This window comes from Chaetura pelagica, unplaced genomic scaffold (genome assembly GCF_000747805.2).
Source record: "Chaetura pelagica isolate M959 unplaced genomic scaffold, ChaPel_1.0 scaffold107, whole genome shotgun sequence".
Lineage (NCBI taxonomy): Eukaryota > Metazoa > Chordata > Aves > Apodiformes > Apodidae > Chaetura > Chaetura pelagica.
Window position 1 is genome coordinate 3,010,297 of NW_009953979.1, and position 26,517 is coordinate 3,036,813.

Sequence of the window (26,517 nt, forward strand, 5' to 3'; positions counted from 1 at the left end):
AGCATTCAGCTTCTTTGAACTGTTATATAAAATTGGTACTAGTTTCTTTAAATACTATTATAATTTAAAAAAACACAACTGATTCCTCAAAATTAAAAAAAAAAAAAATCATAATAATAATTAAAAAATATCCCCCCCATGCTGATCTTCTGTTCAGAATAGGTCAGCATGGGAGTTTTGCACCCTAGACAGTTACAGTATTTCTGGAATAAAAAATTGCAATTACACACAGAAAATACTACAGCATTCACTTAAAAATATCTTGGTTTGTTGTTGTTGTTTTTTCCCCTCCCAAGTAGAGGGATGGTGGGATTGAAAAGATGCCCTGAAATGGGAATATTCCTTTAAAGGAGCAATACTCTCAATACAGAAAAGGTTGTCGGTTAAGATGCAAACCCGTGATTTAACTCGAAACAAGAGATTCCCAGCACAGAAACAGAATTCTAGAGATGTGGATATTCAGACACCAAGCGGGTTATTTGGAAATGTCAAGACAACCGCGCAGCCCTCAGCAGGTGACCATCTAGGCTTTGCCATGATCGGAGGTGGCAGCATCTCCTTGCGGTGGGAAGGCTAAGCGCTCTCGCTACACTCTTGAATTTCCTCTGGTGGTGTTTCTCGCCATGTACTTACAGTAGAGGGTGACCCGAGACAGTTTTTATCAGCAGTTCCCCACATGTACTGAGTTGAAGAATTCTCAGCTAAATCACAACAACAACATCAACAAAAATACAAAGCACCAAATCATCTCAAGATGTGAGTCAGTTTACAGGTTATTACCGTTTGAAGAAGTTTGTCGGTTGTTTTGTTGTTGTTTGGTTTTTTTTGTGTGTGTGTTTTGTTGTTGTTTTTTTAATCCCGATTTTCATGTTTTGTTTTCCTTAAAAACAAAAACAAACCAGAACAAAACAAAAATCAAAACCCAAAATCCCCAGAATGGAACAAAGGATGCTTTACAATCACTTTAAGGCTCTCACTGAATGAGACATGACAGGTCTTACACAAGATTACAAATAATGGATGCCTTTCACAGCCTTAAAATGATACAGTAGGTCAAATTATTTTGCCAGTCACTGATCAAGTATTGTGCCTTTAAATTGACTCGCTTTTTGCTACTATGCTGAGTTTTATTATTACTGAAATAGCTATTAGATATGCAAAAATGTACTTTAGGATCATGGTTTTGGTACGTAATTTCAACATTTGCAAATTTCTTATTTTCCAGAAATCAAGGTGGCAGGTTTTATTCTGGGCTCAGATGGTTGGTATTTACTCTACTGAAGACAGTGGAGCTTCAGCATGTGCAATTGTTGGAAGCAAGATCAGATACTGTTTTCCATATTAATCTGGTGCAAACTGACCATTACATGTGGCCCGTTTACAAGGGGGAAAAGGTTGCATGGTGGGATGGCCTTTAGGACACGACCTGGTCAAGGCTCGCAGGCTCAGCCAAGTGGTGTTACAAATGCTTTGCCAGATTGAGTTACAGACCTGATTTTATCTTTCAACTGTTGGAAAAATCAGACTACATTTGGGTGTCTTGGCTTTGCTTTCTTATCTTTAGACATTTGGGTTTAGGTTTTTTTTCTGCTAAATCCAATTTTATTTTCCATACATTTATCTCTTTTTGTTGTTGTTAATTTTTTTCTTTCTTTTTTTTTTTTTTTCCTTTTTTTTTCTTTTAAGGTTTGTATTTCAGTTGATTGGTTTTTTTTCCTGGCATATAATAATCAAAGAGTTTTGCATGAGAAAGGTGACAGTACTTAATGAAACTCAGCACCTAAGGGCATAAGGCAGTTGTAGGTTTGTTTGTTTGTTTTTTTATTTTTCAATCAGCACCAATCCCATAAATAATGTTCTACACTTGGTGTACGGTATAAAACTGATGTGGAGATGCCTCCTTCTCCACCTGTGAATCCTAGGTGTGGAAGTTGAAATACTGTTTCTTGTGTGTAAAAAACAAAAGAAAAGTTTTTCTTTTTGTTTTTACTTACAAAACATAGAGAATATCTTTTTTTTTTTTTTTTTATACATACAGCAACCAGAAAGAAAGCTTATCTGAAGGTTTGTGTTTGTTTCATGATCTGTGTTTACCGTAAACAAAAATAAGGTCCCCTCTTTTACTTTTGCTCTAAGGAGCTTTTAAAGTGAAGATTCATATTGTAGCAACTCATACAAGAGAGGTCCATCTCTATACCTAATACCTACAGCTGTGGGGGTGACATACTGGAGGATGTTGATAGTTCTTCTTAACCTCCTGTCTACAAAATGAGCATCCCATGCCGGATATCTTTTTCTTGGGATGTCAATCTTAATGAGAGGCCCCTCGGGGGGGTAGGGTCGCCCAGATGGAGTAGGTGGTACCATTGCTCTCACCTGGAAAACGGGCAAGCAAGTGTCAGCTGTGAGTTCCTCCTGTTGCTCCGTGACCGCTCTGGTGGGCGTAGCCTGAGCCCCCCGGTACCCAGGGGTTTGGGGCGCCATGGGCTCAACATCGGGGGGCAAAGGAATGCCCCAGAGCAGCTCGGCGCAACAGGAGCTGGCAAAGATCTTAGCTCTTGGCCCCATGGGATGCAGCACACCATAATATAACAGCATCAAAGCTATCCCAGCAGCAAAGCTAAGAAAGACACAACACAGTGCTGGCACGGCATATGAGTCAGTAGTGTCAGGATCTCTGTAAAAATACCAAAGGAGCGTCAAGGCAGCGTTCTCCGTCAGGACCACCGTGTAATACGCAAACATTCGGTATCGAGTCCGCCCTTCCTTGACATTAAACCAGCAGAAAATGTACACAATCCCTACCACCATGTTGAAGAGGATCTCCTCCCACTTAGACATGCAGAAATCTGTCCCACCATGGATGATCCAGAAAGCCATGGCACACCAATGGACCACTACAAAGATCCCAAAGTAGAGCTGGAAGATGGAAGCAAAGAGAGCAAAAGAAATAACTCGGGATGAGATGGTGAAGAGGCGCCAGAAGAGATGGATGAGGGCCCCTCTGTAGCTCATACTCTTCTTGTCGTCCCTAGAGTCCCGAAGAAGCTTGTGATAGGAGGCTAGCACCCAAGCCAGGGACATCAGGGAGGCCACAGAGGACACACCTGCCGGAAGACACACAGATCCACTGAGTTAGACAGGAGGTTTGGTTGAAAACATCATCTGCTCACTAAATATTGCATCTGGGGCAGGCTCAGAAGCCCAACGGTTCAACTCGCGCCAGGTTGTCCTTGTCTAGAGGAGAGAAATACAGAAATATCAGTGGGGGAACTGGAAAGTATGCTGCACTCAGGAGTTCTGACACAGCCCATTATGATTATCTTCATGAACTACCGGCTCTGCCACCCCACCACAGCTCTTCTCTTCTTACAGGCAACTGTCTCTGTCCTCATCCTGATTCAATCACATGTGAGAATTTGAAATCCAGATCCCATTCAATATCTACAGCCCAAGTATGAAGGTCACTTTCTCTAGAAAGGGCTCTATGATGGGGTGCAACATTCAAGAGCAGGACATCTATGTTCCTTGTAATGTCAGGGATCTTTTTTTATCCTAAAATACTTTCATACAGGTATTCTCTTCTTACAGGCAACTGTCTCTGTCCTCATCCTGATTCAATCACATGTGAGAATTTGAAATCCAGATCCCATTCAATATCTGCAGCCCAAGTATGAAGGTCACTTTCTCTAGAAAGGGCTCTATGATGGGGTGCAACATTCAAGAGCAGGACATCTATGTTCCTTGTAATGTCAGGGATCTTTTTTATTCTAAAATACTTTCATACAGGTAACATTCATACTGACTTGCACTTGATTCTGCCTTAATCAGGAATCCCCATTTGCATTCACCTTTGAAATAAACAGGCAGTTGATCAGCTTTTTTGACACCCTGTTGTCCTATGCAGATAATATATAAAAACAGGGAACATCAAGACTCATCAATACCCTCCAAATGGTCCTAAAGCAAAGAATCTGATTCCTGCATTCTTTCCAGGAGGGATTGAAGACCTATATGGGAGGTAGGTTATCTCCAGACTTGTCTTCTGGATGAACCACAGATCCAAGGTGCAGTCATGTCTTCAGCCCTGTCTCTAGCCCTGTCTCATTCTGCTCCTGATGAGACACCCTGGAGGGACCTTGGATCTGGTATATACCCTTGCCTTGTCTTGGTCTGCTGAGGGAGCCACAACAAACATGTAGCTCTGCCCTGTGTACTCAGCCCCTGTGGTTCTGCCCCCATCAATCAGGGCACTGTCTACTCTGGTGTCACCCTCACTTCCCAGTTCATCCCCCCCATTCCCTGGCATGGGACAGGCACCTCATTATATTCCAAAGGGGCTTGATCTTATTTCCCATCCCAATCAACACTATTTATTTGCTCCAATGAATAAAATAAAGCCCTGTCACACTTCAAGAGCTTTTAGAAATACACCATTGATTATCACAAGGGGAAACTGCACAACTCATTGAGCAAAGCATCATAATCAAAATTAATTGACAGATTCCTGGGAAAAGAAAAGGCCACTGGCATCTCATTCCTTTGCTCCCACTGCTGTTCACTGGACAACGGCTCTGCAGGTGAGGGAACAGATGATCAGCTAAGATCCATGTTTGGAAAGTGAAATAATTTGGTAGCTATACTTTGACTGAGCCTTTGCCAAAGATTTCTCTGGGAGCATCACCTATAAAATATACAGAGAAAATGCTAATGGGTTTTAAGCAATACAAACACTGACAAACACCCTTCCATCTCTGATGTGTAACGTACTGGAAAACAAGTCCAGCTCTATTTTGCTTTTACTACTTTAAGAAAACCCAAGGATCAACTTGCTGCAGCTGCTCAGGGTTAAAAAGCTAAAATGTCTGAAACCCCTAAATTTAATCTCCTCCTGTTGTCTTATCACTTTTCCCTCTGCCCACAAGGATCTTGCTCCCATGGGGATGAGAGGAAGATGCCTTGGCTCTGCAGGTCTCACTGTAAAGACTTCCTTTGGAGCAGTCCACACCACAGTGTGGTGGGGTTAGATTCCCCACTTCCAGCCTAGGTATGTCCAGAGGAGACATGATGGAAAAGGTGGCCAGGAAGGATGGCAGATGTCCATCTCTGCCCCCCATTGAAATTAACCCAGCCTGCAGGTCCACCAAAACTGTGCCCTTTCACCAGCACTCGAGCCTCTCAACACCTTGCCTTTGGGCTCACACACCTTAGCACTTCAGACTGAATTTTAAAAAACAACAAAGCACAAACCAGTATCAGTGGCCTTATCAAAGAAGGAAACTTTAGGCCATCATCTTGGAAAAAAACAGTTTTCCCCAAGTTTTAAATAAGAAACACTTGCATATAGGACTTGGCAGCACTAATAGATGGAAACTTCTGAAAGTTGGGCCTCAGCCCCAAACAGAGGTAGATTTATTTTTAACCTGCCAGGTGTGTGACATTTTTAGCAGAAGTAACAGTTTTGGAATGCCATGCCATTGTTAAGGGAAGTGTTGCTATGTGTGTAAGTACTGTTTGTTGCAGTATCTTCTCGATATTCAGGTTTAAAACTTTCCATTACTAGAAAAAAAAAAAAAAAAGTCATGCATTGTCTTCTTTTAGTGCTATTACACTAGAAAGTCATACAGCATTAGCTGTACCTGCATACCGAAACTCAAGCAGTGCCAACCCACGAGGGACATGTGTCACACTGGCTTAAAAATGTTTCTATTGGGTTGATTTATTCTAGAATAGAGAGAGGAATAAAATACACCAGCAACAAAAACCCAGTGTACACATAAAGGCTCTTCCCACTGTAATGTTTTCAGTGCAGAAGCCTACAGACATGACAGCCATTGCTGTAAACTGCACCGAGCTGGCTGGGCGTGTGTGCATTGAGTCACTCATCTTGCACAGCCCCATGCCTGCTGATAGTCATCTGAACGTCTCCTCGAGTCAACAGAGAGAGGCAGACACCCCCAGAAAGTGATTCACCCCGTCCTAAGATCCACGTGTGGGACAAGCGGGGTTGACTCACGCTCTCAAAGTGTCTGTCTCCCTTGACAGGGGAGTGTGGGGACTTGCCAACACCAGCAGTCAGGCAGGATGAGTCCTACCCTTACCAAACAGTTCATGTCCTCCTCATCTGCACTAAGATCTGAGGGGGGGATATTAAGCATCTGTAGAATTTTTGACATATTCCTGCCATTGTCTAAAAATCCATGACTCTGTGGCAAAGGTGAATTTTGGCATCCTAGCAATGAGCAGGATGTGTACCTGGGTGTCAGGGGGGTGCAATGAGGTGGACATCAACAGGAACCATGGAGCAATATGAAGGTTTCTGCAGTACTTCTTACTGTGTTGCTACATATTTTTTTCCTTGCTTTTTCATACAGACTTAAATGACAAAGTAAGCCTTGGCTTTTGTCATCTTGACCATGAGTTTCTCATTCCCATCTTGTCCTGTTATCTCTAGCCTGCGACATCTTCATACAATGTACAGTTTTCACAGACTGTGGGATAAACTTTTCTTTCTTTTCCATTTTTTCTGGGCCTTATTTCTAAGCAACTATAGAGACATCTCCAATTATAGCTGGAACAAAAAGTCCTGACAAATTGGATCACATGGGAAATAGTTTTTTAATTTTGATTTCAACTTTCGCACATGGTGACTGACGCACCTTCATCCAGCATGAGTAGGTTTCAACTCCCTTCCAAGGTTTGTTTATCAAAGTTTGTTTGGTTCAAAACTGAAGTCACTTCCAAAAACCCACTCCCACTCCTCCCACTCTGTGCTTAGTATTGAGAGTGGAAAATACCTGCCATGCATTGCCACCTCTCTGTGGGCATTCTCCAGCCAGGAGGACATCAACTACCATGGGCTGGATGCCCTATGGCTGCATCTGTGGGATCTGTATCCCAACTATTTGTAAAAAGTGAGAGTGGCGTAAACTGAGGTGATCTTCAAACTCTTTGGACCAGGCTGTACAACAGCTCTTGAACTCCTCCTCTCACCTGCTAGAAGCAATGAGTGACTCACAGGTCATAATCAGCTCCATTGAAGAGTCAAGCCCATGTGTCTTGAATGACAGAATTAGTTCCACGAGTCCTCTTAGTAATGTCTTCTCAAGCCCTTTGGTGAGACACCTCCTAACTTACATTCAGCATAGTGAGACAGAGCTCTATGATGTCCCCATTTGGCAGAAGCAGCACTAAGATTTGAAGGATTAATCCAAGGTCTCATATAAAATCTGTGCTACAGCAGGGAATCAATCTCTATCACATCACTGGGTTCCTTGCATTTCAGGCAGAATTCAGCTTCTACTATAGAGATTCACCCTGTGGTGTCCACTGGTGAGTGACATCTCTTTACTCAATGGAGAATTAAGACTTAGTGCAACCATAACAGATGGGAAACCAGCAACATTTGAGATGCTGTAGGATATCCCAGACCTCTGTATGGAGCTGGCAGATGTAACAAACTTGTATAGAGAAGACAGGAATTTGCCATTTGTCCCATTTTCGAGGTGGGAGCTGGAGTGAGGCAGGGTAATCAGGGCATCTAAAATGATGCTAGGCAGAAGTCAACCAAATTGTTTCTTCACCCAGTGGAGCCAGAGCTGTATGAAGGTCATTGTTTAGACTCTGTGGCTGTGTTGCCCATATCTCCACTGAATGCAAGGGAAGCCTGGACATTCCCATCATGTGGAGACACCTCCATTGAAGACACCTTTGTTTAGGTGTCTGAACCTGGAGTGGAACTTGTCCATCACCTTGAACTTCCTTGATGTTGACTTGAGCAATCTGGTCTAGTGCCCCTTCCCATGGCAGGGGGGCTGGAACTAGATGATCCCTTCCCACCCAAACCGTCCTATAATTGTATGATTCTTGCCATAGTAACTCTGCCTTTCTCAGGGGGTAGCTAATGAACAGTTGTCAGTGGTAAACACGTGTCATGGAGACTAAGCACCAGTAAGTGGTGAAGAGAAAGGAGAAAGCAGTGGAAAATAAGGCAGCTACAGAAAAAGTTAAACTTTCTGAGAAGAATGTCAGACCAAGGAATAGAGTCTCTGAGAAGGGGAAACTAGCCATTTCCTTAGATCATGAAAACAGGAGTGGACTAGAGTATAAGGTAGGTCATGATCTCATATCAGAGGAGAGGAGTATGAGCCATTCTAAGTCCAAAGAAAGCTCCTGGATCATTGATGAAGCTCACATGGACAGGCTGAATTTCAGCTTGTTTTGTTTTTCATCCTCTAGTTCCTACTGATGGCCCAGGAAAAGAAAAGGCCAGCTCAAGAAATATAGTGAGGGTCTATGAAAAACCCACATCCACAAGGGAAACTCAAAACAATGACTCCCCTTAAATTTCCATTGCTGGTTTTAAAACCCATACATGTGTAGGAATAAAAACAGCACATGGAAAGCCAAGCCAGTCTATCTGGTCTATTCATGCTATGCAATTACATGTGGTTTTACAATTAGTATAATAAAAGCTGTAGACAAATCACACACACACAAAGGAACATTTAAAATGAACAATATATCCATTTTTTCCCCCTTGTAGTGTTGTCCAGCTGAGGAGGGAGGTTTTACTAGGGGTATGTAGAGTTTTCATCATTAATCCAGCTGCAGGTTATGAGCTGCAAGTAATTTGAATGCACTTACTGTAGCATATTCCCTAAGTATTTACTGTGGTGCCTGTCCCTTTAAAGCTGAAAACGACGCCCAAATGGTGTTCTATTTCTTTTTTGACATTAATTCTCCTGAAGATTCTACTAGAAGAAAATGGGAAGATACCAACGTTTCTCCCGGTTAAGCCGGACAGGAGACATTCCATCCAACATTAAACATTCCATCAGCCCCTCCATGGAGGCAGTGCTTGCTTAATGCCAAGTGCCACGTCTCAGTTCCTCCCCATCCCTCACTGGCTGCTCAGGCCTCTGTGCTGTGAACCCTGTTATCATGTTTTCCCCTTTGGGTGGCACGTTTCTCCCTGAAGGTTGGTACAAACCGAGGAACAGGTTTTCATTTCAATGCACACAGAGTGAAAATGCTTTCACATACCAAAGAGTCTGAGCCAGATTCTGCTCTTGTAACAACATTGCCTGAAAGCTGCTCCCCCTTATTTTTTAATGTTTTTAATTTATTTGTACCAGAGTGAAAGGGATCAGAATCAGGCTCCAGGTTCAATTACATTTGTCCCTGCTGTATTTTGATGCTTGATCTTTCATTTTTCATTCCTTTCAGTGGAGGGAATGACTTTTCTTTCCTTCATTCTCCTCCTTTGTTTTTCACCTTAAACATAGAAGAATACAGTCCATTCCCAGTATAGAAATAATAAAGGGCTGCATAGCCTGTTTTGGCATTAATTTTCCTCTTAGGACTTCAGGACACTTCCTTAACCAGTTTATCCAGTGTGCCACCAATCCACTACAGTAGATGAGGACTATTCCACCTGTGGTGACCATCATCAGTAATTCTGACCCAGGCCTGGCCTGCCTTCATCTATGTGCCACCTATTTTCTACGGTCACTTAACACTCTGCGGGTGCTCTCTGGGTGAAACCAAGCCCAAAAGGTGAGCTGAACTTAGGTTCAGTATTCTCAACTTCTCAATTCCTGTGGCTGCTTTTAATGGAAAGAATGGGGTTGGCTAAAAACAAGACCTCTCCTCAGGGGATGACTTATCTCACAAGTCTCAACAACAGAAGATGAATCATGTCATGTTTTGGAGCATTTGTCTCTACCCAGTGACTACTATGGGAGTCAACTTCATTTATACAGTTTAACATAAAGCTTAAGCTGCCTAAGATGCATTCAGCTGCTTAGCAAGGAGGATGGATCCCATCCTCAGGGCCCAAGAGAGCTGAGGGATCTATTGTCCTTTGGGACATGATTGATAAAAGATGGGGATGTGCTGAAACAGTTCCTAGAGCTGAACTTCCCTACAATTGTTACAGGAGCCTGAGTCTACACTGCCTTTGGTTACAGGACTGCCAGTTTACCTCTGCACTTGACTTAGACCTGGAGTGACCAGTCACAAAAACCAGATCCTGACACCAGGAAGAGATGTGACTTGAAGACTGGGTTTTCTCTATGGGTGACACCAGTGTCTTCTCCTTTGTTGTTTTTTCTCAAGAAAATCGTTTTGGTTTCATTGGCAAGGGGTGAATTTCAAATCCCCAGGATCTGCCCCCTTGGTAGGGAGCTCTTCTGAGGCTTTCTTCCAAGGAACATGCACAGCCCCACTCTCCCCAGGGCCTGACTCTCACAGGACACAGCCTCACCAGTCCCTAAGAAATGGAAAACTACTGGTGCCTGTTTGGGAAAGGGAGGAAGCAAAGATAAGTAATTCAATTCAGGGACCAATCTACAAGTAGATCTGGACAACAAGAAGAATATCTTCTACCACTGAATCTCAATGGGAATTCTTGACATGAGACTTGCTTTGAGTTTCTATACAGGACAGCTCATGTCCAAGCTTGCACAAGGAAGGCTCTTCCAAAGTAGACCAGAGGAGCATCCACATTTCCAAATCTTTTTTTTGTGAGAGTGTGAAAGTACACAGGAATGCAACTTCAAAACAGCTTGCTCACACAGACTTGCCCTCCCACCCCTTGCCCGTTAAAGGCTGGTTCATGTCATGAAATAGGAATGCTTCCTAAAACCTTTTCTTTTTGCACAATTAAGATGTCCTCACTGACCTGAGAAGCACTGGATCTCTTTTTAGTTCCCCACCAGCCTTTGTCTTAGCACTGCCTTTAGGAACTGAGGTCCACAGGTTCACTACAGATTGTGTTTGAAAAGGACTTGCCTTTTTCCCCTTTCATCCTGTTGCCTTTCAGTTCTCCCAAATGCTCCTTTTGCTCAACTGCTGGAAGAGGTGACCAACCACATTCCTCAGATCTGTGCTCTCATTATCTCAGCTGCTTCTGTCCTGTCTCCTCCTATTCATCTCCTCTGTGAACTCAGGAGCTGCCAAACTGGCTCAGACCCTGGGGCCATCCAGTCTTGTATCTCCTCCTGGATGCAAGCCAACAACTGATCCTTCTGCAGGCAGCACAAGCACCCCAGGCCAAGCAGAAATAGGATAATCTGTCCTCTGTTTTGGATTGTCCTTGAATACCCCCAGCAAAGTGTCAAATCTGCTGTTGAAAATGTTGACTATCACCTACCACATAAGGATTGGCAAAGCTTCCCCCTGTTTTAAAACACTCTTAATTAAGATCTTCCTTGCATCACGTGCCTCAGTGTTTATCCCATCCAAGGAGATCTATCTGAGACATGGGATGAACTGCCCTCTGGAAATGCTGCTCTGTCTCTCCATTGACTCCACCTGGAGTGTGGATAAACAAACTGAAATGACCAAATAAGGAGAAGTGGGTAAGATGAAAAGTACCCGAGATAGCAGGAGTTTGGTATCCACCAAATCCCCACAAGAGCTCAGAGGAGGGCCTTCAGTCCCAGAAAGGTGAGGAGAGCAGAAAAGATGCTTGGGGAAACCTGTTCCTGACTTCAAGATAAGCAGAATAACTGGCATTGACTTCTACAGAGAAGAAGTTCCCAGATCCAACACAGCATGGACAAATTTGAATGATGCAACACAACTATTTTATGCTACTGAAGGCCAAGCAGGCAAACAGATTGGACTACATCACCTTTAAAGGTCCCTTCCAACTCAAACTGTTCTATGATTCTATGAAAACGACCCCCCAAAACCCTCCTAATGAGAGAAGAGTGTTGTGACCAGTCAGAGGATACATTTCAGTTGCATTGCTCTGAACAACCAGAGTTATCACCATCCTCAAGAAAGTGGTAGTAAAAACACAATAGCCACTTGCTACAACAAGAAGGCAGCTGGTCTCAGCAGGCATATATGCACACAGTCCTCACAGGCATGTAAGATCAGTACTTGCTTTTCATAACAGCCCTGCCCCTTTCCTAGGATGCTGACTGCAGGTATCTCAGGTTTCACCTACTTATGTAGGCACAAAAGCTTCTGACATCCACTCCACAGCTGAAACATTTCTGGTGGCACTTAGCTAAAGCTAGTATCTCAGTCCTTAGATATGCACAGATCTTCAAACAAGCCTCATCTCACTTAGTGAGCTGAGATCTTTGATCTTGTATAGTGGCTCACCACCAGATAATGGCTCACAAAAAAGAACAGAAGAGAGGAGAAGAGCACATGGGAAGCCAGGCCTTGAGAAATCTTGGGTTATTGTGGTGACATCTAAACTAGCAAACAAGAAACAGAGCCAGGACTATTCAATGACCCCATGTCCAGCTGGCAGAGTCTACCATGTCCATACTATTAAACTTTCTTAGTAGTTGTATCCAAACTGCCTTTTGGGAATGGATCCTGGACTATGTGAACTCTTTTTGTCATGCCTGGGAAAGCTCTGGGAAAGGGCTAGCTGGCCAAAACTGTTCCAGAGACCATGCTAGCAGAGTCACTTGAGTGTCAGTGCTTGGGCTTCAGCCCTGTTTGCATTAAGGTATAAACATAATCTGTGAGCAGTGCTCTGCCTGTCACAAACATGGTCATACTGTCCCTTTCATCACTTTAAAAAATAATGTGGAAAATGTGGTTTAACTCCTGGAGATGGAGCCTCTCATATTACCAGTTTTTCCAGGCTGGGGCTTTTGGCAGAGGAAATTAGTCCAAGTGGCTGCTTTGGGGAGCCTGGGCATGGCAGCTAAAGCTTCAGAATGGTGGAATACAGAAGCGTAGGCAGCTTTATGCTAGCAAAATGTCATTTTGTCAGCGTAAGTTAATTCTTCAGCTAATCTCTCAAAACTATGTCTAAGAAAAAGGCCTCGGCGACTCTTATTGCTACAGATAGATGGGCAAACCTTGCCTTATGGAGAAAAGCCCTCTTATGAAGGTCCACTAGAGTATCTGATGGAGGTCCAATGGTGGATGTAAAATAAATTAACTTCAAAACCACTTTTCAGGGGGACCAGTGCATGGCAGGTGTCTGAGACCACTCAGGAATCTGGAGTGAGTTTGGTGAACAGTTTCAGTCCTAAAGAAGCTGGAGACAATAATGGAGTAGAGGAAAGGAAGGACATACTGTAAGACTAAGCTTTCCTTTGTTGTTCCTTTTGATGTGACATTATTATGATATTATTTATGACATAGAGCTATTTATTTTGAAATCTCTCCTCTACTTTGAAACTTCCCCTAAATGTTAAGAAAATAAAAAGAAAATACATTTCTGTCCCACTCTGACAAAAAGCAAACAGTTCCACTTCAGTGGGGCTATTTTGGGGTATTAATATAGAACAGTTCTTTGTGATTTTTGGCCAGTAAACCAGAAATCTCATTAGTCCTACTTAAGGTGTTTTTGATGTCAGTGTGGGGCTACATTTGATGGTGTTTCCAATTAGTATTAGCTGCTGTTATGACTTAATTTGGGGTTTGCGTAGCCTGGTAACCCACATCCCCTGCAGGATTCAAGATATTTTACACATGTGATAATATCTCTGCAGGATGTTCCCACAGTGCCCTGGTGCATCCTCCTCCAGTGCTTCCTCCAAAGGGCATGCTGAGTCTCATGTGGACAGGGCTGCATAAAGGTTCCTAGGGATGCATGGCACCAACAACTGTGTCTCTCTCCATCTTCTAATGACACACATGGGAATGAGAGATGATCTGGTCTGAGCCTGGTCTAAATCAATCCAGGTACCAATCACCTGGGCTAATTCTGCTGTGGAAATGTGCTGGGGGAGCAGCAGCCAGGATTTTCTGGGCTCAGTTTTTTGGAAATAGAGCATAAGAACTCCTATACGTGTCTATTTTTGTCAAAGCCTGTATGAATTGCCACTCTATTCAGACTGAGATGTCCTCTGCACAGCCATCATTGCAATGATAAAGACTTCAGTTAAATTCCTGTTAATCTGGATGTCTTTAACCACTGTCTCAGAATCACACTGAAAAAGAACCCGACATGGATCACCCAAAGTCAACAGCCACAGGAAGGAGGATCTGAAGCTCTTCATGAGACCCCAAGAGATTTCACTTGAAATGCTCCATCAGGATGTCCTGACAACTCCTCCAGCAAGGTCAGGTTTTTAATCTACGTATGCAGAGCAAAGTATCTCTTTGTGGGCATTGTTACAGGACAGTAGAGCATAGCACAGAAACCTGGTTCAACCTGAAAGGAACACAGCCAGCAAAGAAGTGTACAAGTCGTCTCTACAGACTTCCATTGCTTTTTTTTGTGTGTACTTTCTGGTTACTCTTCTGCTCACTTTCTTCTGACCTCAGTTCAGAAATCAGAGTAGCCTGAGAAGAGCCTTGAACCTATGTGGTCATCAGTGTGGCCCAGAGGCATCCAAACTTTACCAGGCACCTGAGATGGGAGAAAAGTCAACCTAAGCTACCCTTACAGTTAATATGGATAGCTAGGCACTACCATTAACATGGATCTACCATAGATCTCTAGAGACTAAAGACATCCAACTATGACTGTGCTGCTCTTGTATATAATCTTGGAATCACAGAATGGTATGGGCTGGAAATGAGCTTAAAGATGATCTACTTTGAATCCCCCTGCCATGAGCAGGGACACCACTCAACACTCTTGTAGCCTGTTGACTAGATGTGCAGTGTTGTGTGGTTGTTGATTGCTGAGATCTAGGGTTTTTCCCTCTGCTATTTAAAATAGTCTTTCCCAGAGCAACGGGAGAAAAAAACCCTCAATGCGTGATCACTTTAACTGGGAAAAATAAGGTGGCAAAATCCAAGAGTTACTCCTGGAGGAAAAATCATATTGCACATTCAACAGCTGGTTCTTTATGCAGGACACTTTAGATACAACTTTTAGCAGCCAGTTCTTTTGCTCAGATTCTTAAGTATATTGGATATTTTAGCAGACTCCAGCAGAGACGCTCCTGATTTACACTCTGCAAAGATCAGAATGAGCCTCTTACACTGGGATCTTTCAGACCTAATGATATTTCAATTCTACCATTAGAAACCTTTAGAAAAGCAACACACCTTAGGATACTACTAGAATATACTGACACAGGGAAAAAAAACAACCCAACCTCCTTTGCTAAGGAAAACAACACATGGGTTGATTCAGAATAAAATCCTTCCCTACTCATTTCTACATCCTGAGTAGGGTAGTTGTCACGAAACATCACAACTCCATGAAAACATACAACATACTTGCATTTTAACACTGTATGTTTGGTATTTGTGGCAGCATCTTCATCCTGGCATTCTTTTCTAATTCAGATTAAAGGATGTTGTAACCTTGCAGGAGGGGCTAAAATACTCTGAAAAAATAGAGAAGCATGTCATGCCTGGAAAGAAATGCCCTAGGAGTTCTGTCTGCTTCTGAAAGTCACCATCAGAATCTCTTCCCTAGCACAGGTCTGGGGTGCCTTCCGAACCTAAGACCCTGTGCCTAGAGATCAGTAACTGAGCAAAGCCTAATTCTGTTGACTGCTACATCCATGCCCTTATTCTGTCTCAGCCTCCAAAATCAGGGTGGCCCAATCCAGACCCCCTGTTGGGAATCATCCTTGGCCTGTGCTAATGTCTGAGCCAACCATAGGAATTGTTTGGGTTGGTTAAAGCTGCCGCGGGCTAAAAATATGCCAAGGACTGTGCTGATAACTGAACCACGTGGATGACCAAGATCTGGTGGCTGTGCTCATGCTCTGCTGTGTTTCAGTTTATTAGCGTATATGAAACCCAACAGACTTGTCACCAGATTGGGAAAGCAACATCTTCTGCCAGAGCTTAGTGAAGGAACTTCCTGCTACAAATACAGCTCCCACGGCCAGTTCCTTACAGAGGAAGCAACACCAATGCAGTATTTCAAACAGCCTGCTAATGGTTTGGCCTGGACACAGAAAGTCTGCAGGGCTTTAGAGAAATAACTTCATCCCAGTCCTGGAAATGCTTTTGAGCAGATGGGGGAGAGGAAGGAAACACAACTTGGTTCACACACACTGGCCAAGGTAAGAGGGTCTTCATTCAGTGCATACCTTGCTGACCCTATGGCTTTAAAGTCTTGTTATTGCATAAGGGGCCATTGCTGGAATTGCCTCAGCATAATTGCAGGTGAGAGGACTGGTGTCCTGAAAAGAGGGATAATCTCAACACTTCTGGAGAGTACACAGGGCTGGCATCATTAGAGTGAGTCTGGCAGGGCATTTCTGTGAGGGGGAGTGACAACGTGACAAAAAAGGGATGTGGTGCAGCTGGTGCTGTCTCGCAGTGGGGTAGCTGAAGGCACCAGGGACATTGATTTCCAAGGATAACAGCAGGAACCTGTTTCTTCCTCTGCTTCCCATGCTTTGTATGCTCTGTGAAGGTCTAGTGACATGTAGCAGGCCAGAACTTAAGGACACACCAGCATCCACTGGTGAAGTCATGCTCAGGTTGGCATGTCTCCCCTGGGTCTCTTTGACTTCTCAGAAGTTTACGTGTATACAAGATGGAGCTGAGACTGCCTCTTCAACAGATTAATGAACATCACCTTCCCCCAGGACAGGTTGAGATCAAACCATGCATCCATTCCCCTACTGCAAATGTTGGTTTGCACCTTAGGGTATTCCAGACATGTGCTCCTGCAACAGGGAAACAGCCATGCCTGGTGGACATTCCCCATCAGTGAGAGTCCATGTGAAGATGGGAATGCACTGAGGGCACTGAGAGCAGGAGGTTGGTCAAATGCCACTTAGGACAAAAATCATTTCAGGAGATTTCCACTGACTAAGTAAATCTGCTGCACTCCCAGACTCAGGGCTGTCACCCTGAGCTAATCATCTAAACCAGCTGATAGCTTCTGAAACAAGAAAGTTCTTTCCTTCAATACTCAGCAATTTTGAGGCAGTTGCATCAACCTCAACTGCTCCATCTACATCAGGGTTGCAAACACAGAGAAGTCCCTGCCCAGCACACGCCCTGCATCTTCTGATTTTTGCACACCCCGTTTGCTCTCTGTTTTTCCAGAGTTAGCATGTTGTCCTGGGTGCCTGACGTGAACCCCAGAGTTGCATGCTAGAGTGCCCTGAAGGCAAAAAGAGTCAAATTTCCACGTATGTTACTTGCCAATTCCCCAGCAGTGTGCAGCCACCCTTCCTATGCTCTAATTATCAATCTGCCATAACAAACATGTCTCCAAGAAAGTCTGCAGCATAAAATTACCTGAAAAAGCTTTAATTTCCTGCCTGGAATATGTTTGGCTTGAACTTGCGCCCCAGGAGCCTACAGTGTAAAGATCCACCTCAAGACCTGGGGTTACTCAAACCGCTCAGTCTGTGCCTCAGTTTCCCAGCTCCTAGGAACAGCATGTGCTAATGCTTGTTTAGTGCTCTGATGATGTAACACCCTCCCTGCCTAAAATTGGCAGCCCTGGCTCCCTGCCAGCACTGTCCCGTGAATGGTGACTCATCTTTATTGGCTGTGGCCTGTCATATGTATGATGGTGGCACGTGCCAGGGAACAGAAGGGGGTTTTTTATCAGCACTCCAAAATAGCTGAGCGAGAGCAATGGCAAGGTGGTGGATGGAGGAGCTGCAGGTGGGGATGGGCTAAAGGATGATGTCTTCCTTTGGGCTTAATCCAAAGTCCCTTCGGAAAAAAACAACAAACACCACCAAAAAAAGCTGTCACTGGCTCCAAAGGCTCCTGGACTCAGTCCTTCCCTGCTGTGCTGGGACAATACGGGTGATGACAGAGCAAGCTTTCCCCATGCCACTCACTGCTAATCTGCCTGGGGCTTGGCCTGCTCTCAGCATGCCGGAGCAAGACGTCCTCAGTGCCCACTGCCAACTGTGGAGATGGCTTTTTGATGCTGCTGGGAATTGGCCTGGGACCAGCCACTCATTTCAAGCAGGGCACCAAATTGCTATCTGTCATCCGGCTTTGGTGAGAGGCAGGGGAAGGCAGGAACTGAGCCATATGCCCCAGTCTGGCAAAGCACTTGAGTCATATGAGTGGCCTCTCAGGCAAGCTGCTCATGTGTTGGGAGGTATCTGGGCATTTTGTGAGGTGCCTCCTTGGTCTGCTGATGAACATTTAAAGGGAAACTGTGGTTAAATGAGGATAAATTTTCAATGCAGATTACCCTGGTTCCTCCCTGCCAAGCCCCTTCAGCAAGCACACAACTGGTGGGGTCCCTCTCAGACCTCTTCTGTCACAGGGAAATAGGAATGGGTGATGGATGTTTCATAGAATCATAGAATGATAGAACAGTTTATGTTTGAAAGGACCTTAAAGATCATCTAGTTCCAACCCCCTGCATGGGCAGGGACACCTCCCACCAAACCAGGTTGCTTCAAGCAACATCCAACCTGGCCTTGAACACTGCCAGGGATGGGGCAGCCACAGCTGCTCTGGGCAACCTGGGCCAGGGTCTCACCACCCTCACAGCAAAGAATTTCTTCCTAGTGTCTCATCTAAATCTTCCCTCTTGCAGCTTGAAATTGTCCTCCCTCATCCCATCACTCCCTGTCCTTGTAAAAACTTCAGCTTTCCTGTAGCCACTTCAGGTACTGGAAGTTGCTCTAAGGTTTCTCTGGAGCCTTCTCTTCTCCAGGCTGAACAACCCCAACTCTCTCAGCCTGCTCCAGAGCAGAGCTGCTCCAGCCCTCTGATCAGCTTTGTGGCCTCCTCTGGACTTGTTCCAACAGTTCCATGTCCTTTTGTTGGGGACTCCAGAGCTGGTCATAGTGCTGCGGGTGAAATCACATCAGAGCTCAGTGGAGGCAGTTTCTCATTTCTTTTACTCCCCAAGGAATGGCATGAAGAGACAGAAAGATAACATGTCTTCAACCCCATAAGCAAAGTTTTAGCATCTTTTTTTTTCTTATGATCTGTCTCACAGCCCAAGACAAAGCCCAGGGTGTGGGCTTAACTCATTATCACTTCTCACTCAGCTGCAGGAGCATTTATAATAGGGCAGGCTCATCCCAAACCCACTCAGCTGGATGGGAAATGCTATCTCTGGGCAGTGAGGACAATGCCTAACCCATTCCTGCTGCTCATCCTCCAATACCATACAAAGATCAGTTAAGATCAGTTTTCTAAACTAAGTGAAAGGGGAAAGCATCTCAGAGTGCCCTTGCAAAAAAGGACAATCCCTGATCATACACGGCCTCCAGATGTGGTACAGAAAGAGTGAGGATGTGATGAAACAGACAGGACCTTTATTTGGGAGGGAAACAAAATCTGGCTATGTTACTTATGAACTCCACCAGGATAACTTCTCAGCCAACACATCTCCAGTGGAGATGTCTACAATCACCTTTTGTGCCTAACTTGGATCATTCTGCTTAAAAAAAGTGACACCCCAGACAGGCTGAAGCTAATGTTGCTTTTTCTTGTATATACCAGCAGCTCCAGACTACTCATTGTGGGCTGCAGAGAGTGCTGAGACCTCACAAAATCCCTGAGATTTCAACAAGACTTTGCATAATGAAGGCTTAGGCTGCAAATCTCTTTCAGATCAACAGCAGAGTTATGGAGGAGATGGGCACAGCACCAGTGGATAGACAGTCCTTTTTGTGGGGAGGAACCCTGTTCTGAAAACTTCAGGTGCAGGCAGGCAAATTCCCAGCAAAAGCCTTGCATAAACCACTCGTGATATGAGTGGAAGGATGTCAGAGGTTCTGCTAAATCTCATTAAGTCTTAAAGTAGCCACATTAAAAATTAAATAGAAGGTAACCTCTTTAAGAGGAGATTTATGCTGAAAAAACAGAATCTCTCTCACCTCACTAACTGTCTAGAAGTTGGGTGTCTCCTTTAAGCTGGTTGTATGTGCTCCTTCCATTCAGTGCAGAGGAGCAGGCATCTCTGCAGGGTGAAGTGGGTTAAGGATAGTTTATTTGGCAAGGAGTGAGGTGGATTACCTACTAGGAGTGACTAGGAAATGAAGAGTTGGGTTGCTGGGCTTTTTTTGTTATAGTTAATATTATGTTTTCCCCTAGAAATACGCCATGTTATTTAAATCAGGGAAGTCCTCTGGCCAGTGCTGAGAGAGATGGCCACCATTTAATCCCTTCCCCTCCTAAATCTTGGAGAGAGTTAAGGTGAGTAAGGGACAGGGCTGTATCCTCTTCAGAGTCCCACCACCTCCTTTTGCCTATGTGGTGTAGTGAAAGGTGTCTCTCCCCATGGCAGAGGGTTGGAACTAGATAATACCTAAGGTCCCTTCCAACCCAAACCATTCTGTGATTCTGTGATTCTATGCCCAAATTCATCACCAAGGTTCTGCTAGATTCCATGGAGAAAGACACTGCTGGAGGGCAAGCATCTCATCTTACCTCCTCCAGCTTATTTGGATGTGGGTTGATCCATGTTTTGGAGGCATCCTTCCTCCCTCACCTTCCACTGACTCTGTTTGGACCCATATACCTGTGGTTGTAGCTGATGAATCCTCACAACAGGCCTGTGTACCAACACTAACTTCTTCCACATGCATACCCAGGAGCTGGTGTCAACCATTTGTCCCAGCACAAGGTAGTTCAGCTCAGGCTCCCAGCATGCACCATCCAGAGTACAACGAGTTCCTACTTGTCTTCTCTGTGCTATTTTCTGCTCTTCCCAAGTCATTGGGTGATGGCAACTAAGCTAGGACCTGGTCTATCTTGTACTAGGGATATGATAAAGCAATGAATCTTGACCTTCATGAAATCTCAGGAGGGGTTGTCCCAAGCTTTAGTGGAGTGAGACTTGACCTCAAATTCCAGCTCTAGCACTTCTGCTGCTAGGGGTGTCAGATCATATAGGAGATATTAACTCTTGGGTGAGCAATGACCCACTGGTGAACCTGGTCCATTCTTTGAGCACTATAAACTATAAACTCATGTTCCACCTAACCCTCCACCCAGGTGCCTCTCAGGGTGAAATGGCTCTTGCAAGGCATGGTGAGGCTTTTTCAATCTACCCAATAGATGTGGAAACCAGGAAATTAAGCACCAGCCTGACTGCATCCCCTTCGAGTCCTCACAGTGCTGCTCCATGCACTGCAACCACAATAGGCCCTTTCTGTCACCATGCTCCTAAACAATTCTGGAGGAGATGCTCTGGGCTTGGGTAAAGACCTCCAGTATATCCACTCTTCCTGTCTCAACAGCTATCTTGACATGGGAACTAGGAGAAAAAAGCAAATGTTGTGCTGGCCATTCCAGTAACTTTCTTTCTACAGCTCCTTAAATAGGAGAAGGAGACATTAGCTGACCCACTGGGAGAAAACTGGAGCCTGCCTTGGTTTCCTGCACTGGGCTTGGCATTGCAGTCTTGAGAGCTGGGAGGACTGAAGCTTGGAAGAGGGATGTATGCCATATAAAATGACATATGGACCTTGCTGTTGCACTAGAAGAATCATGGAATGGTTTAGGTTGGAAGGAACCTTTAAATACCATCTAGTTCCAATCATCCTGTCATTATCAGGGACACCTCCCACTACAACAGGTTGCTCCAAGCCCCATCCAAATTGGCCTTGAACACTGCCAGGGATGGGGCAGCCACAACTTCCCTGGGCAACCTGTTCCAATGTCTCACCACCCTCACAGTAAAGATTTTCTTCCTAATATCTCATCTCAACCTCTCCTCTTGCAGCTTGAAACTGTTCCTCCTCATCCTATCACTCCCTGCCCTTATCAGAAGTCCCTCCCCAGCTTTCCTGTAGTCACTTCAGATACTGGAAGGTGCTCTAAAATCTGCCCTTCTGCAACCTTTCCTTCTCCAGATGGAACAACCCCAACTCTCTCAGCCTGTCTCCACAGCAGAACTGCTCCAGCCCTCTGACCATCTTCGTGGCCTCCTCTGGAGAAGAAAAAACAGCTCCATGTCCTTCTTGTGCTGGTGACGCCAGAGCTGGACCCAGCACAGCTGGGGAGGTCTCATGAGGGCTGAGAATCCTTTACTGACTGTGTGAACCATACAGAAGGACTCTGGATATATCAGCACAGGATGTATTTGGGTTTATAAGCACTGTTGTGGGCTACCTTGTGTTCCTCAGTGACACAGCTGATACTGTCCCTGTTCAGAGGCAGAACTGGCCTCTCCCTGTACAGCCTGAGGAGCCACGTTCACCCAGACACGAGGAGTCAGGAGAGACTGGAGCTGATTTTTAAACATACTGCCTTCCTAACAACATCCATCTTCCTTCGGTTGCTGCCTGCTTTAAGGGAAATCTTTGATGCTCCTTTTCATAACGGCACCTCTCAGCATTTAATTTCCTTGCACATAATTACGTACAGGCTGGGAGGAAGACAGAAGGGGCATGGAGGAGCTGTAGGAGACCTTGCACCTGAGTCAGAAGCGCTGAGCAAGCTCTGCTGCTTGTATCCATCAGCATCCCAAGATCTGCAGGCACATCTCTGGCATGGGCTGGGAGGGGGAAGGCAGGGAGAAGGTTCACTGGGGACCCTGAGAGCTGGGCTGCTGGAGCGTGGCAGGCAAAGAGCCCTCCAGGGCTGGAGGAGGCAGGCGGGGACGTGCGCTGCCTTGGAAGAGAGCGCAGCTTGCTTGGTGTGGTGGAGGAACAGAGGAACTGCATAGCTGAAGAAGGAGGGGGGGGGAGTGTTGGAAAATGATGCAGCTTGTTCAGTGGATTAGGCAGCCATGCCTAGAAGTGGCAAACTAAAAGAGCTGCAGATTTGGAAGCCTAGAGGGATCACTCGGCCGTGTCACACAACAGAAGCCAGCAAACTTCACCCAGTGCTTTCTGTAGCGAGACCAACAAGCTGCATAACACCCTGGCAAGCCTCTTAGGTTAGGATTTATACATCTTATAGTAGGGTTCGTAACGTTGGAAGCAGCAGGAAAAGGGTGCTGGCAAACGTGAGCAGTGCTAGCAGGAGTTGCAGAAATGCATGTTCATCGTGTCAGCATTTTGGAGGCCTGGAGAGCTCGTGATGAGAGGTTTCAGAAATAGGCTGCATAAACAGGAAAAGGGAGGCCTCTATAAACAACTCTGATGGACATGTCCATAGTATGGAGGAAGGGGAGAGCAGTTTGACTTCCTGATGCTCTAGGTAGCAGTGATCTTGGTCCAACCAGCAAAACTTAACCCTGAAGAACTGCCAAGTTCCAATCCCATCTCTGAGAAACTCCAGAGGTCATAGAGTCACAGAATAGTCGGGGCAGAAGGGATCTTAAGGATCATCTAGTTCCAACCCCCCCTGTATGGGCAGACACGTCCCAATAGACCAGTTGCTCAAAGCCCCATCCAACCTGGTCTTGAAATAGCATGGTCTGCCAGAAATGGCATGCCACAAACTGCCTGTCTTTGGGAAGCATAATCCAAGTGTCATTCCTGGTGTGCGGTTTGAGAACAGGCTGAATAACCCAGCAGCTCAGCAGCTGATGCTGCAGTTGGTCCTTGTAAAGGACAATTATTCCTCAAGCTGGTGACTCTTAGGCAGCCAGCATACCCATTGGCATAGGCTGGTAGAGCTGCTCATCCCAGGGCTGGGACAGGGGCAGATGCCTCTTGACTGGGGTGGATGCCCCATGCTCCAGGACATCACTACAGCAAAGCACGTCAGAACTGGCAAACTCTTTGTGGTCACTTCCAAACCTCTGCTCAGCTATCTACCTTTGCAGATACCTGCACTACAAGATCTCTGTCCCTACACAATGTGCTCCACTGCCTTCTCCCCTCTCTTTTCTTGGACTTGCTGAGAATCACAGAGCCATTGACCACGTCCTGATTCCTGAGCACTCTTTGGAAAAGGTCTTGCAGCTTTTATCTATAAAACCAAATTCCTTATCCTACACTTCACACCACCAGAGCACTGGACAGGCATTGAAGCTTTTGTCCCTACAACACAAATTAAAATCTGGCCAGTTTTATCATCCTGCTTAAGTAAGGAGGGAAACTGAGGCAGAGAAGGATTGTGTTTGCCCAGCTCCATGTGGCAAGCAAATGGTGACACTTGCCATAGCAGCAGAGATTGCCTACCCCCTCCGGATAACACCATCATTTCTTTAGACTGGACTGGGTGTGGAAGAGCTGAAATCTCATATTTTCACAGACAGTGTGTGGGGTTTTTTCTCAGCAGAACGAGCAGAAATTTTACCCAGCAGACGCAGTGTGGAGCTGGAATGAGATTTGTCCCAAGTGGCAGCCCCTGACACACCAGGTTGCGTAGGACGGGCGGTTCGCGACGCCGCCACCAGCAGCTGAGCAGAGGACCAGAGAGGGGAGGCTGGGAGGATGGGGAGGGGGACACACGAGGGGGCCACTTACATGGTAATGTTTCTGCACGGTTCTTTTGGATCATTATGCAGAGCTGTAGCACCAGTTGAGGGGCGCTCTCCAGGAATGTTTCCAGGAGGCGCAACATATTTACGTCTGCATATTCGTACATCATAGCCCAGTAGAAACGCCGCTGGTGTTCCTTCCGCCTCTGGCTCTGGATCCCCAGGTACATAGTTCGGATATACCTGCAGGAGACAGGAGGAAAAGCTGAGGGTGAGACTTTGGCTTGCATCAAAACACGAGGCGGACAGGGCTGTGGGCCAGGTGCACAGGGAGAGAGATGCTGTCTGGGTGAAATGGGAGTCTGGAACGTCTACACAGCTCCAACACCACCTCCTGCAGCGTTTTGTATTGTAGGAGTGGGAAAACTTCCACTTGCACCACCCAAATGTGAAGCACAGGGGTAGGACATGCTCATGGAACTTCTGCACAAGAAAACAACTCCCTCACTTTGTTCTCATAATGAGAAAAGGAGGAATTACTTGACAAATGCTGGCCATGACACTTGGTGGTGGCTTCACAGATTATAGAATCATCAAACCCTTTTGGTTGGAAAAGACCTTTAAGATCATCAAGTCCAATTGTCAACCCAGCACTGCCAAGGCCACCACTCAACCATGCCCCTCAGCACCACATCTACACGGTTTTTAAATCCCTCCAGGGATGGTGGGACTGGGTGGGAGGAAAAACAAAAATCAAGCTGTGGCTGGGTGGCATCACATGCCCTTTGCTGTGGAAGGGAGATAGGGAGGGGGCATGTTGCCCAGGGATGTTGTGGACATCCCCTTCCTAGAGGTGGCCAGGTTGGATGGGGCTTGGAGCAACCTGGTCCAGTGGGAGGTGCCCCTGCCCTTGGCATTGGGGTGGGAACTAGATGATCTTTAAGGTCCCTTCCAATGGAAACCAGTCTGGGATACTATGTGAGGGTCCCTGATGGACCCCCCCCCCAGCTCTGCAGCCTTTTTCCAGCTCCAGGAGACCCGGGGATGACTCTGCACATGCTTTGGTTTTCTGTCCCCAAAAAGGGGTGTTTAACCACTTCCTAAAGGCTTTAAATCCTACCCAGGTGGACTGATCCAGTCCAGGCACGGCTGGGGCTGGGGCTGTGAAAAATCCCATCGCCTTGTGAACTGGCCCCTTCTCAAAGCCCAAAGCCTCTTTAAACCTCCTGCCTCCAGCAGCCGGGGAGGTCCCCGAGGATCCCCACAGCTGGAGCTTGGGGGGGCCCGGGGACATCCCCCCACATCAAGTCCAATTGTCAACCCAGCACTGCCAAGGCCACCACTCAACCATGCCCCTCAGTGCCACATCTACATGGCTCTGAAATCTCTCCAGGGATGGGGACTCCACCCCTGCCCTGGGCAGCCTGGGCCAGGGCCTGACAACCTCTTCAGTGAATACATTTTTCCCAATATCCAATCTAACCCTCCCCTGGCACAACTTGACGCCGTTTCCTCTTGTCCTATTACTCGTTACTTGGGAGAAGAGACTGACCCCCACCCTGCTCCAACTTCCTTTCAGGCAGCTGTAGAGAGTGAGAAGGTCTCCCCTCAGCCTCCCTGAAACTAAACAATCCCAGTTCCCTCAGCCACAGCTTGTAAGATTGTCTCAGCCCCTTCAGCACCCCAGCAAGGAGCCTCTTTCACAGACCCCAGAGCTCTGCCCCATGTCATCACAGGTGGAGCAATGAGACACCACCTTTACCTTCAGCACATGAGTGACCCACAAATGCAAAAGGCCACAGCTTGCCACTGGCTGCCTATTGAGATGTTGGGCAACACTGGACTAGAAGGAGGTGTCTCATGCATAGACAGGTACTGCTCCATCCCCTATCAGGTTTTCCTATCAGGTGTGAAAGGAACCCTGCAGAGCTCACCCTGGGGACACAATTTCCCTTGAGGGAACCTTTGTAAAGGGAGCTGATCAAGTCAGGGGAGCACAAGGTGCCCAGATGTCCCAGGACACGTGGTATTTCAGAAATAAAGTATCTACAGCAGGCTCCTTTCTAATGCTTTCTGACATTAATGAACTAATATTGGGTCTTCTTCCTTCTGATTCTGAGTGGTGGCTGTAACCTTGTGCTCTGAAATTTGGGATGTGAATAATTTCACCTAATGCCAACCCTGAAATTAGTCATCCGGGTTAGTCAATGGACAGAAATATCCCCTCCTGGGACCGTTCATCTGTCCCACCTCAGATGCCAGCAGGACAGCGGGACGAAGTGCATTCTGTAGGCTCTGGGAGGGGCTCACAGCACGAACTGGGCTTTCGTCAAAACGATTAGATCATTCCTTGCCAT

General features: G+C 45.8%; 1 protein-coding gene across 1 annotated transcript; it reads right to left on the reverse strand.

Annotated features, from left to right (window-relative positions):
* Positions 1 to 1,832: 1,832 nt before the first annotated feature.
* On the reverse strand, positions 1,833 to 26,517 carry XKR6 (XK, Kell blood group complex subunit-related family, member 6). The gene is made up of 3 exons (XM_010002237.1): positions 26,471 to 26,517; positions 24,207 to 24,403; positions 1,833 to 3,107 (listed from the first exon to the last, which is right to left on the reverse strand). The coding sequence occupies exons 1-3, from the start codon at positions 26,515 to 26,517 to the stop codon at positions 2,143 to 2,145; spliced, it is 1,209 nt and encodes a 402-aa protein (XP_010000539.1). The 3' UTR covers positions 1,833 to 2,142.

What these genes read in the sequence shown, in the direction of transcription:
- XKR6 (XM_010002237.1), bottom strand. Translation starts at nt 26,517, where the DNA reads ATGGCAAGGAATGATCTAATCGTTTTGACGAAAGCCCAGTTCGTGCT. An exon ending in ACGAAAGCCCAGTTCGTGCT is followed by an intron (nt 24,404 to 26,470) that starts GTGAGCCCCTCC and finishes TGTCTCCTGCAG; the next exon opens with GTATATCCGAACTATGTACC. An exon ending in CCGTGCAGAAACATTACCAT is followed by an intron (nt 3,108 to 24,206) that starts GTAAGTGGCCCC and finishes GTCTTCCGGCAG; the next exon opens with GTGTGTCCTCTGTGGCCTCC.